General features: G+C 39.8%; 2 protein-coding genes across 5 annotated transcripts in view; one reads left to right on the top strand and one right to left on the bottom strand.

Annotated features, from left to right (window-relative positions):
* Positions 1-55: 55 nt before the first annotated feature.
* Positions 56-6,928, bottom strand: LOC109040725 (uncharacterized). Its single transcript, XM_019056741.2, has 3 exons — positions 6,739-6,928; positions 4,694-4,950; positions 56-1,617 (listed from the first exon to the last, which is right to left on the bottom strand). The coding sequence occupies exons 1-3, from the start codon at positions 6,762-6,764 to the stop codon at positions 1,445-1,447; spliced, it is 456 nt and encodes a 151-aa protein (XP_018912286.1). The 5' UTR covers positions 6,765-6,928; the 3' UTR covers positions 56-1,444.
* Positions 6,929-7,149: 221 nt separating this feature from the next.
* LOC109040724 (serine-arginine protein 55) overlaps positions 7,150-13,235 on the top strand; it is a 28,251-nt gene continuing 22,165 nt past the window's right edge. The window contains exons 1-3 of one of the 4 annotated variants that reach the window (XM_019056740.2): positions 7,150-7,349; positions 8,570-8,696; positions 11,005-11,075. In XM_019056740.2, the coding sequence (XP_018912285.1) occupies positions 8,571-8,696; positions 11,005-11,075 (197 nt within the window). In that variant the 5' untranslated portion in view covers positions 7,150-7,349; position 8,570. The remainder of the gene's footprint in view (positions 7,350-8,569; positions 8,697-11,004; positions 11,076-13,235) is intronic. The other 3 variants (XM_019056736.2, XM_019056739.2, XM_019056737.2) reach the window with 3 other exon arrangements.

The following is a 13,235-nucleotide window of genomic DNA, read 5'->3' as shown; positions in this document are numbered from 1 at the left end:
ACTTTTCATCCATAGGTTGAGACTCCAAAGTCATGAAAGGGAAAATGCTTACAAAGATAGTTCTGAAGGAATCATTTATTGCTAATATCCAGGAAAAGAAATACAAAAATATAAGCACTGAAAAAAGGCCAAAGACTGACTTGTAATAAAATTATCGATTCGAGGGGTTCAGAGGAAAACTATCATTGAAGATGTATTCAAGGAAAAATTAGATAGATAAAACTCATGAAGGTTCCAGAACTGGGAGCAATTCCTACTACCTCTTTATTTTGAACAGTTGAATCGTCCTGCTGAAATTAATTTTTAACCATAGAGGAATTCTAGAGGAAAAGACAGATATTTGCTAAAACAGGGAAAACATAAAAATTACCTTCACCAAAATTAAAAATATTTTTAACGATATCCCCATAACTATTCGTAATTTTCTCTTTAATTTCTTTTTGAAGAGTAGGAAACGAATACAATAATTGTGAGACAAAATGAAAATAAAACATACCGGGACCGAAAAAGGACATGTGAGCTACATACGAAAGATTCTGCAAGAGGTAAGAACAATGCTCATTTTAGAGCTGAGGGGCAAAGGATCCAACAGTTCAATTACCTTATTAATACTGAAAATGCAGCTTAAATTATTTCTTGAACGTCTAAGTCGTCATACAAAAACTAAAATTAAAATCGTCTAGGAATAAAAATTATTTAGTGCTCAAAAAACTGAGCAGAAAATCTTAGGAACCTGATGATCAAGTACCAATGTGTTGCCGTTTGTCAGATTTCAACTTCCTGTTTTTAACAGCATATTCACGGCGAGGTATCAACTGCCACATGAAAATGTTTTTACAAACCAATTCCAAAGGTCTCTGTGATTAAAACCGGGCTTTGAGATCCGGCAGGCTTTAACTGAGAGACTGAGATGGTGAAGTGGCTTGTGACTCACAATTTTTTCAGCTCAATAGTGAGGCATCAGGTGTGATAAAAAAGTGGAATAATGCTGACAAAATACATCTAAATTATAGCAGAGGAACAATCGTAGGTAATGTAAAAATTGAGGAATAGTAGTTACAAAAATTGGAGATATTGAAGAGCTAAGAGAAAAGTTGAATAAGTGAAAAATACTGCGTCATGAGGGACAAGAGGGAATTAGAAATAAACAGCTCTTAGGACAGGAATCTACTACCCGGACCTCTTGTCAGACTGGCATGAGGGGCCTACTGAGCCTTCCATCTTTCATGGACTATTTTCACAGGATTAGATGAATATGGGTATAAGTACGATCATCCTCAATAAATACCACACTTGAATAGTACATACAAAATATAAAGAAAGAGAAAAAGGTTAAATACTAGTTTAAGTTTGACAGATATGATGACAGACACATTTGTTGGCTTGGTAGATGAGATTTACGACTTCACAGATAATGAAAAAGGAGATTCAAAAAGGAAGAGATCTAAGCGGTTGCTTCAGCTTCTTCAGAATTAAGTACTTCTTCACCCTTTGCTGCAGCTAATTTTTCCTCGATTTTAGCTTTCTTCTCACAACTGACAGCATCCTCTTCTGAGACTTTGGAGTCTGGGATGTCTGCAGCTTCTGATTTCCTTTTTACTGGACAGGCATCTGAAACTAATGGAGAGAGTATTTTTCAGAAAGGGAATGGGTATAGGTAAATTAAAGGAGTGCAATAGACGTTCGGAGGGAAATTGATTTGCTGATTGTCTACAACAGAGACTTCATAAATAGGAGTATTTTCAAAACTTGAGAAAAGAAAAAGGTATTAATGTACATATTATCTTCAACAGACTTGCTTAGTAGGAGCTATGGGGAACAAAGCAGATGTAATCAGGGCACTTTTATTATTTCATAAGGTTGCTCTTCCAGAGCTTACGACTAAGCATACAGGCATGATCGGTGAGCAACTTTGCGGACAAGGAGTCACCTCCCCAGTGCATAACAGTGATGGGGAAAGTATAGATGCCTGCAACATATGGAGTATAGAGGGGAGGGGAGGGGCAAAAAGTGGAAGAAGCATCTCCTCAAGTTTCTGAATGTTCCTAAAGATTGCAGCATATTGGCCTGCACTAAAAATTCCTAGAGACATTTCAGTGCCTGCCATCAAATTCAATTGTTTCCCCAATCACCGAGGAGCTGTCCTAAAAAGTGCATGTCCACATTATATTTCCTCATTATGATAATCAACAGTGGTAAAGATTTGTTTCAGCGGTTGAAGTAAATATGGGCACAGATCGAATGGCAGCTGTGTCTATCCAGGGTTTCAATAATTTTTTTTCATTCATGGATTCTCTGACTTTCCCAACTCTGAGATATTCAATCTCCCTGATTTTTTCTGACGTTTGGACGAAACTTCTATTTAGATTGATTTTCATTTTAATTATGACGAGTTCAGTTGGATGCTGCTAGTTGGATGCTGCAAAATTCCCTTTCTCTCTTAAGTTTTCCAGCTAGTGGTAACCCTATAGTTAAATTTAAGTGCGGTGGTTGAAACCATGGGTCATTGCATCATATGTCATGGGTTTGAGGGCGATAAAAACATCTTATTCATTATTACACTTTTAACTTCATTATGCTGTTCAAGGCTGTTAAGAGGTTTATAATCTGTTGCCTGACTTGCTGGTCCCTTCCACTTGTTTAAATGTGTTCTGTGGGGCCTAACAACTGGCGCAGCACTCTAGTGGCTGAATTTCGCACATCAGCTGGTGGAGCGCGTTATCTCTGGGCATTAAGGTGCATCTGCAGTTCCTCCAAGTGTCCAATGGTTGGTGCCTTCCTCGCCTGGCCTGTGTCAAGTGCTCATTGTCAAAATTTCTGGAGGGGAATTTCTCACGTAGTTTCCTGATCTAGCAGGAAATAGGTACTGGAATACCTCGAAAGGCAACATGTTACAGGAAAAACTTATTTCTCACTATAGTTTACCACAGATACACCTACTTTCCAAGTTAATCATGGGTCATCCAATAACCTAATTCATGTGATTAACCTTCTTTTGAACAGTGAGAACTGAATATAAGTAAAGGCGTCCGTAAAATTATTTGGATGTTGAGTCAACTTAAGCATCTGAACTCCCCAAACCCAAGCAGAAAAGGTGGGAACACAGGGGGTCTACAACAACAGGCTGGCCCAAAATCAGTCCTTTTTCAGTGCAATCCCAAGAAATTCAGTACCTCCTCAACAGAAAAGTTCAGTACTTTTGGTGTACCTCCAAATGACGAAATTCAGCTTTCGAAACTTTGAATTTCCTGCCCAAGTTGCGACAAAAATAAAAAATTCCAGACTTTCTGGCTGTTGGCGCCGATTTTCATCGTATTTTTTCGCTATATTTGTCGCTACAAGTCGGGCTTGCAGGACAGCAGGAGGAGAAAACCCCGAGGCGGCTGATCGGCCAATCAGAGCTGATTAGAGATTTTCCCCTACTTTCCCAGTGAGCCATTTCAGACTTCAGCTCGCGTCGCCTCACTTACGCCGAGAACGTCGCTGCGCTTCTGTGATATTCTCCTGCTACTGCCCTGCTGCTCTACTGCTGTCGTTGGTATCGCCGCTTTTGCTGACATTTGCCTTTCTTACCGCTTCTCATCACTCTTGGTAAAACAAGCTCGCTTATTTAGTTTTAGACGACTATTTTCCTGCTTTAGTTATGATGGTATGAATGAGAGTGTGCCTGCCGCCCAACCGCATCCTCACCGCTCCTTTTTTCCTGATATGTCCGCTATTTTGATCCCTTACGCCCCCGCTTGAGAGCTGTTACCATGCTAGGCTAGATTTCTAGCATACGCGAGTGAGATGGCGCCAGGTTTCGCCCGTGACGTTGAGAGCATGCCGCTTCAGCGCCACATGGCTGTACCAGACTGAGGACTTCGGTGAGTGCTTAGAGTGCTTATTTTTTCATATTTTTATAGTGCATTTTCTCTCTGTCATGTAGATTTATCCCCATTTTCTCTCTTTATGGACTGGCCGCTTGAGTTCGACGGGTTCCATCCATGCGCTATCTATGATAGGCTCGGAACTCGTCGTTCCGAGGTTGCCAGATCGCTTCGCCCTACTCTTCTTTCCTCTGTCCTATTTCTCTCTCTATTCTATTTGCTCCCCTAGCTATTGGAGACCGCAACACTGGCGGAATTCTGCACATTTACAATACTTCTGGACCCCACTTAAAAAATCAGAACTATTTCTGAACTTTCGGACCTGTAGACACCCTACGACATGAGACCTTTTTATTCTGCAGAGAATGCGGTCGATGAGTACTTTTACTTGAATGCAAGACCCTTACTGAAAAGTTTGCTGAATTCTAATCAGCGTATACTTTTCTCCTTCACGCAAAGACTTGGTTGATTTTCATTCAATGCATACTTTACAAATTATTGCTAAATTCTTTCGGGAGAGGGAAAGTTAGGACAGCAGTTCTAGGATATTTGCACACGTTTTTCCACGAATGCAACTACCCGCTCCATTTTAGATGTGTTCATAATTTTGGATAAGGTCAACTTGATTCATAAATGTAAAAAGGAAAAGGATTACAAGCATGGTATCAGAAGTAATGGAAATTCATAAGTTTCAATCTTCCGAGTGGACTGGAAGCAATCCATACTCGGACCAAGGGCAGAAAAGAGACGATTGGTTCCATTCAGAAGAAAATAAGAAAATATGAGTCCAGGCAACAGCTTAAAGATAAGAAAATGATACTAACCTTCCTCTGATTCATTTTCTTCGGTAGTTCCATTTGTTTTCTCGGTGTGATTCTTTTCTTCGTCATTCTTTGTGATGCCATTCGTTTTTTCTTCTTCGGCTTTAGCCACGCCATTCTTTTTTCCTTCGTCAGATTCACTGTGACCATTTTTTTCTTCAGCAACTTCCTTCGGTTCTTCATCCTTAACTTCTTTTACGTCTGACTTGGAGACTTCTTCTTTCTGTTCTGTTTCCTTTTCAGGAGCAGCTACTGTTTCTCTGGAAAATAGAAAATGAATGAATGAGAACAAAGCAAGGGAAAGCATCACTGACAATGCATCGTTTAAAATTGATTTCAGCTTCAGCATTGTTATTATTGCTAGCTGAGAGGTATTTTTGAAAATGAGAAGGATTAATTCATAGGGCTAAGTGAAAAACACAAACCGTCAGTTTCAAGATCACTGCTTGTCTAGCCCAAACTGAGTGAATGAAGTGTCATTTGATTTCAGAATTGAGATGAAAGTGGAAAATGTAGGACTTAATAGTGCCTTTGTTCTACACTACGCTTGTAGCCAATCAAGCATGGACAATGCTCCAAGCCCCAACTCAGCTGCGCTAAGCCCCTAAAGCTCATATTATCTAGACTCCACATAAGAGCACAATTATGGCAAGAAGTTGAGTCAAGTCACACGCTTTTGGGCAAGCGAAAACCCAGGTTCTGCTTTCAGGAGCTAAAGCCAGGTTGACAAGATAGGCCAGATTGGAATTTTACAAATGGAACTTAAATGTTACTTCCAAAATGCAACCTCTTGCAAACTAAGTAACTTACATTGGGTCGGAAGGAACATGGTAGCTAAGCAAAAAGTCTCTACTAAAGGCTGCGCCAAAAAGGTTTGTGCACTTCTACAGTGAGAAAGAAGATCCACAATCTTTATTCTTTGATTTACTTTCAAGAATTAACTAAAGGCAGCTGATCTTCTGTTGCACTTTAAAAGAACAAAGTCTTAGATGGCAGGAACTTAACGATCTAGAAACTATGTGATCCTGTGCTGTGCCTATGGTGAATTTCGTAACTCACCAGGGGAAAAAATTAGGTTAGGACAAGGATAGTTGGTTCCACCGGTATCTTACAGGACTGTTGCGGAATGAGGGGACTTGCATCGAATTCAGAAGCAACTGATGGAAAATCTGTGTCCAGTTTTAAAACCTAACCGTTCTTCGGGTGAGTTTACTGACAAAAATTTCAACGCTAAATCATCCGTTGTAAAAAATCCAGTATGATCCCAAGTTACTGAGGTTATGATGAGGATAATAATTGGTCAGTTTAACTTTCTGCTTGCCTAACAAACGACCAATCTACCTGCTGCACTGTCAAGCCTGCAGATTTGGCCTGAACACCATTGGTGCCAAGTAGCATAAGTAACTGTTACCAGTTGACAACTATTGAAGCCGTCAAAAGTAAATTATAACTATAAGGGGTGTAAATGGTCACAATAAAAGATGGGTAGGTGCATAGAAGATGAAGTGCCAGAGGCTATTGTTCATCACCTTGTACATCTCTACAACACGAAGGATTTGCACAATGATATTCTGAGCCTCAATGGAAAAGGATCATGATAAAAGGGGGAAAATAATAGAGAATAGGCACAAAAATATGTGCCGATAATGGTACAGAAAAGCTCAAGGTTGAGAGTAGTTCGGACAAAAAAAGGAAATGTCAGCCTCAACCACGCGAACCGGTAAATGAACGCGGCTACCGGGAAGCACAGTGTGAAGAAAATGGCGGCAGACATCCATACCGGCCTCAAAGCACGCTTTCGCAACGGAATTATTTCCGAGAAGATTGCACAAGAGAAAGTAAGTGCCGATGACAGGATTGAGAAATAATGCTCAGTCCATCTTAAACTAAATGCATTTGTTGGAAATTTTGACTAAATGTAAGGATGTACCGTAAAACCATTTCATGGGAATGGAGTCTTTTGTTCGAAATCCACCAACTGACAGTATTGACGTGCCGAGGTTCGAATGGAATAATATACGTCAAGAAAGTAGATAATATTAACTTACGGGACAGTTTCAGCGGTAGCAGCCATAATTCTCACAGAATTGAACAAAAATTAGCAGAAATTCACAAATAAAAGTGGAAAATTCCAACTTCAGCGACAAGTACACGTCAAGTCAGAACGAGCGACAGCGGAACAAGAACGAAAAAACGCAGTGAACAAAAGGAAGACCAAGGAAAATGGAGAATGCGAATTGGAGAATGGCGAACATCGGAGAGGGGAGAAGTGGAGGGCAGGACGCCACATTGAATTGCTTGCACCATGTGACGTAATATAGGAGAGAAGCACGCCAATTAAAATTCAGAGGCCATCTACCGCGCGGTTTTTGGTACATGAAATTTTTGAATTTTTCTAGTCCGTGCTTCGCCCAGATGACGTACAATGACGGCTGCTAGACTAAAGATGCCTCTATCAGCTGTTTATCCCATCGGCCTCGGCTTCGATTCTGAAAAATGTCTGTATTATTGTGTTGTTTGCAACTGTAATAATTATTAGTGATTAGTGTGTACATCGGTGACGAATCTGATGCGGCTTTTCGCATTTTTTTGTATCAAGTTTCAGTCCTACTAGTACTCCATCAGCTACCCTCAGTGATTCGTGCCGAGCTTTTTTCACGTAAGATTTATTCATGATTTCAATCTATACTCGGTCAACTGCCATACTCCGGCGCGACTTCGTGCTAAGATGGCTGTTCATTTTTGTCGCACTTTGGTGCAGTGTAATTCATATTAGCCGCATGATTATTGATAACTCACCAATTTATGGGTTATTTCTATCTGTAACATCGGCGGTATGAATTGCTTCCTCAGAAATAGATCTAATGTTGAGTCTTTTACTTGTGGCTTACCTCGTAGTGGCTATCATGTCTAAGTTACCTTACTGCGTATCCCAGATGGTTTTACCATCCATGGATCAGGTTATCTACAGTTCAAAGCAAATCTGCCTGAGCATAGGATTGTATGTACTTAACTGCTTGACATCTGTCTACGAAAAGCCGTTAACCAGAACGCACAGAATGGGAATTGGACTGCTACGGTGGACCGGGATAATTAAAAGTTATGCGGTTCAAAACAAGCTAACTCAGTTTAGGTTAAGAGATCCCCTCAGTTAAGTTTGAAATCATCAAACCAGGCTCCAATGACATTGCTTCCCTCGGATCATCTTTTGGGTAAAAACATCCCTATGGCATTTCTTTATTAATGCATTAAGTTTTTGGACACGGACTCAAAAATTTTTAGATTAAAGTGTACTGTATAGGAGCGGAAGACATGAAGACTAGGTGCTAGTTGCTGAATTTGTAGCCACACTTCCAAGTTCTCAAAGGTACCCTAGCCAAAACAGGACTAAGTACTATGTCATGAACTTTTGCACTCCATCCGAAGAACCAAGTTAAACATGCATCTTTTGCTTCAAGGGTGCAGAAGTTCCCCACCCACTCAATCGGCCCCATTGTTTGCTGGTCACATGAAATAGGGAAAATTCTTGGAGAATAAGAAGAATCAGGGGAACCCTCATGAACATGGTATAAAGCAGATGAACCCTTTGCGTAATACTGGGTTTAACTTACTGAGTGGTGATAAAATCTGATTTTCTTGGTTGAAGATTTTTATCCTTTAATCTTCAAGGGAAAGTTGATTGAATTTGGGGGAAGGCTTAGAATTTTCTGCACCACTGTTCTGCTTGTGTTAATTACAATAATTACTGCATTTCAAAGATTAAGAAGCGAATAACGATAATGTGTCAAAAACAGACTTGACATGTCTTTGCACTGATCGATTTGACTCCCAGATGGGCTACTTTTTGATGAGTATTTGTTTGTCTATTGTTTGCTGCAGAATGACAGGTTCAAGAGTTTATGTCGGTGGTCTCCCGTATGGTGTCAGAGAAAGAGATTTGGAGAGATTTTTCAAAGGATTTGGCCGCATTCGAGATGTCCTGTTAAAGAATGGTTATGGGTTTGTGGTAAGCATATTATGAATAATTTCAATGTTTTTTGACATCTTTTAAAAGAAATTTATGGTTCTTCAAATTATCGTATGGAGGTATGATTATCACATCAACTAGAGCTTGCTCATGGTGTGCTCAGACAAAAGTCAAGTATCTTTTATGTCATCTCCCATCAACAGTGTGCCATCCGATTTCATGTATCAACTTTTATAGCAATGTCGATTTGGGGCTAGTCTGAGATTGACTCTTATCTCCACTTGCAATGAGGGAGTTCTATATATGTATGACTCAAAACTTTGTGACAGTAATCATAGCTGGGATTTCACAAGGGTCAATTTCGGGTCCATTATTTTTTCTAATTTTCATCAATGATCTACCAGGGGTCCTAACTGCATTACAAATTGATGTAAGACTAGTTATGTTTGCAGATGACATCATATTATTATTGTTGGTGAGATTATTCTCGAAAAAGTTTAAACGCTATTTGCCAAATTCCATGAATGGGTTTCAGCGAAAAACCTATTCATAAATTTTGATAAAACTATTGCAATGAATTTCACCCAAAATTTCCTTGAAGAAGAGTATCTTCTGTTTAAGAATAATATAATTAGAACGTCAAGTACTGCTGGTTACCTAGGATTCTGTTTAGATTGTAAACTCTCATGGGATGACCACGTGGAAAAAGTCAACAAAAAAGTTAGGAGTAGATTATGGCTGCTTAGAAATCTCCAAAGAGAGGTGGATGCTAAGACAATGCTAACCTATTACTATGCTAGCATTCACTCTTTAATCCAATACGGAGTATATATTTGGGGATACTCCAAAGAAATAGAAAAAATTTTGAAGTCTCACAAAACAGCTTTAAGAATAATTGATAATAAACCTCGCGATACCCCTGTAAAGAGCTTTTTGTTAAGTATGGAATAATGACCATCCACTCCCTCTATATCTACTAAACAATAAAAGCAGCAGTAAACTAAGGATTAATAAATACTGTGAACACTAATCCTACTCATAACTACGCCACGAGACATAAGTTCGTTCAGAGAAAAAGCCTCAGGGAATCCAGTAAGGATTTTCTAAGCTGCAGAGCCAAAAACCTGTGTAATAAATTGCCAGAATGCTTGAGAGATTTGATCAAAAATAATAACCCTACTATTCATTTTGTAAAAAAATTATAGGAATATCTGAAGGTTAACCCATACTATTCCTTGAAAGAACTTAGTGAAAAAGCAAATTGTAAACAAATTAGTCAGTAAAATTTGCTAAGAAATTGTATAATGACGTGTATTTTTAGCCCACAAAAATTGTAGGCTCCATGTACAAAATGTAAAAATAAAAAATAAAACTATTTCGAAAAATTATCTCATGGGAGGACATAGAGGTTCATTACCCATCATGTGCTGAGTCGGTCAATTTTTCCATTTTACCATGGTGCATGTGAAGATGCTATCAATTTTTCAGTTTCATAACAGAAGTCAGAGGAGCGATTTAGCTAATTTTAGAGGGACAGCCGCAGCAGCATTGTGGAGACTGTAATGAGAACTACAAGTCCAACTGTGCCAAAAGACTGTAGAAAGGGTAAATTGCCTCCTCCACTCAGCCAGTGGGGCATGCCTGCCGCCCCCTTTGGATCTAGAACATTTTACCTATTCACTTTCAAAATTCTAATCCTTATGAGTCCTTATTAATCTTAAAATTAAGCCACAAGTTTAACTATAATCATTATAGAAATAAGTAATCATCTAGTTGTTACTTGTATATACCCTTATGTACATACATTAAGATAATTGTATATATTTCCTCCTAGGAAAGTTACAATTTATAAACTCTTCAAAAAAAAAAAAAAAACTTTCAAATTACTATCAACATCGGGAGATAGAATCCTTTGATGATGCAAAATTTTCAAACAAGTGTAATTTTTCTGAGAACGTTCAGAGGTAAAACAGCAAAAAATTGATGAAAAACTTAGTGCTGTGGGGCTGATCTCATGCCACGCAGCACGTGAGAGTGCCACCTATCCTCCTTCCTATTTCCGTAACACATTGCATGTTTTAAATAAAATACATAACAGACAGTAAAACATCATCACAATTTGTTGAGAGGTGAACAAGTTTTTGATAGCATTCATAATTTTCTAGACTCTTCATTTCTTCCACATTCCCCCCAAAGAGTGAAAAGTTTTGATGCCTTAGAGTCTGTGTCCCGTCGTTTAATCTTATTAAAAATCCATTCATCTCAAATAAATGTTTCCCTCCTTTCATTGCATCCTTTTTTTCCCCTGGTTGCATTTTGATTAATGATTTGTTTTTCTGTCTTCTAGGAATTTGATGACTACAGAGATGCTGATGATGCTGTTTATGAATTAAATGGGAAAGAGCTGATGGGTGAAAGGTATCTCATCAATATGTTTTGTTTCTAACTCTCTGTCTATTCCTACCTCTTCTTTTGATTACTTGACTTCCTTCTCAGAAACTCATAACCAAAGATTGCGCTATCATAGACTGCCATTCTTTCCGTACACATACATCCATGGCTAATACATCAAACAATACCGCCAATTTGCAAACTGACAATTTTTTTTTGCAGAAGGAAGAGGAAACCTCACCATTTTTGTAATTTTAAGGTTAGATTTGCAATTTTTTCATACATTTCAGTGCATTATAGTGCTCCCTTACAGAATTGGAAGAAATCGAAAATCATCATCTTTCTTATTTTATACTGTAGAATGAGGCAAAGTTGCCAACTCATTTTTGCCAAAATTGTCAGTCAGGCGGAATTGCTTGTTAGCCTTCGATATGAAACTGTCTAAACCCACATTTTTCCATCAGTCACATGCTCACCATATGAGGACTTATATGTAACAATAGCGGATGTCGAGTTTTCACATTGTGAGAAAATTGTGTTTGAAGTGTTCGAAGCTTTGCACTTTGCCGCCCGTAGAAACGAGAGGATTCTTATTAAGATTTTCATGGAGAGCAACTCTTCCTGTCAAAAACCTACATTTCACAATCTATTTAAGTGAAAAATTTGAGGAATAACAGCGATTAGAAAAAATTGTGACATCCGCTATTTTTACTAAAAATATTTTTCTATGCATGAAACTAAGTCTTCAGGAAGGGTAAGGCTGGTGAAACGATTGAAATGTACCAAAAGTAAGTCAATGCTGAGTCATTTAATACAATTGAACACAAAACTAAACCGTTTGTAACTTCTACAACAAAAATAAGGAAAAAATTACAAAATCAGTTAAAAAATCAAAAATTCTGCAAGACAGTCTGGATACGTGATCATTTGAGTTTAGCTGCAGCCCATGGCTGGTGCGCAGGCGGTTATCGCATAAGTTTGTTTGAATTTCCGCACCAGCCGTGGAGAATAGTGGATTCTCACATCCGCTGTTTTTACAAATAACATGGTTTTCAGTTTGAACGAGACTGAGAGGGGGGGGGGGGGGGCTCAGTCACGGTGGTTGAATGGGGGGATCCCGAGGGGCTCAGCCAATATGGTGAAAATAGGGGGGAAACCGAGGGACCACCTCCAAAATGGAGGAAAAGAGAGAGGGGGGCTAACTTGGGGGAGGGGGATGCACCAAACGCCTTATGGGCTTTTTGGAGCTTCCTCAGACCACGAAAGAGATGAACCTCTAATGACGCGTGAAATCCATCATCGGAAGCTCTCAAAAGGGGTGCATTTATTGAACCTACAAAATCAGAACGACAAACAGAACTTAACTACGAATACAAAAATGGCGGGCGGGGCTATAGCAAACTAATGGGCGAGTGGAGGGCGACAATAAGGGGGGTGGGAGCCGGAAACCAGGCTCCCTTCCAAAAATTTAACCTTGCACAAGGATGGAGGATGGACAATCCCGTGCCATTCCTAGCTTGGAATGTGCAAAGCACAGACCGGTGTCGGAGGCGGCGACCGGGGGGATGACTAGGGAGCCAATGCCATTCCTAGCTTGAAGTGTGCAAGCACAAATCGGTGTCGGAGGCGGCGACTTGGCAAGGTGTAAGGTAAATGGAAGGAAGCAAGGTGGAAATCGAATAGGGACTTGGTCCGTCCGCGCTCATACGTCGCAGGAGCAGAGCCAAGCCTTACTAAACGAGGAGCTGGGTGACAGACTCGAGGGCTGCTGGCTCTGGTCGCGGACCCCATCAAAGACAAAACACGAAAAACTGTGGAGGAACGCGAACCGAAAGACCAAACAGCGAAATCTATTGGTGAAGCATTGATACAAAATGTGCGAGAGAGAGCATGGAGGAGGGCAAATGTGCGGTGCGGCAAGGGGAGGCAAGTGAATCATAAGTACAGAGCGGGCCCGGCCCCGGGACCAGAGGGGCCATGGGGAGCGGGAGGGGGCACTAAATGGAGCGTGAGTGCCGAAAAATGAGTGGACGCAGAAACGGGGGGAAATCTCTCCTTAACATACCGCCCGCCTTGAAATGTCGGGACATTTCAACAGAAACTAAAATATCATGAGTGGGTGTCTTTTACAAAATCTGAAACTAAGGCTAAAACAAAGAGAGAGCAAAAATTGGGGAAAAATCGTTA

This window comes from Bemisia tabaci, chromosome 5, assembly GCF_918797505.1.
Source record: "Bemisia tabaci chromosome 5, PGI_BMITA_v3".
NCBI classification, from domain to species: Eukaryota; Metazoa; Arthropoda; class Insecta; order Hemiptera; family Aleyrodidae; genus Bemisia; species Bemisia tabaci.
The sequence above is the reverse complement of the archived record's forward strand: the minus strand, read 5'-3'. Positions and strand labels throughout refer to the sequence as shown.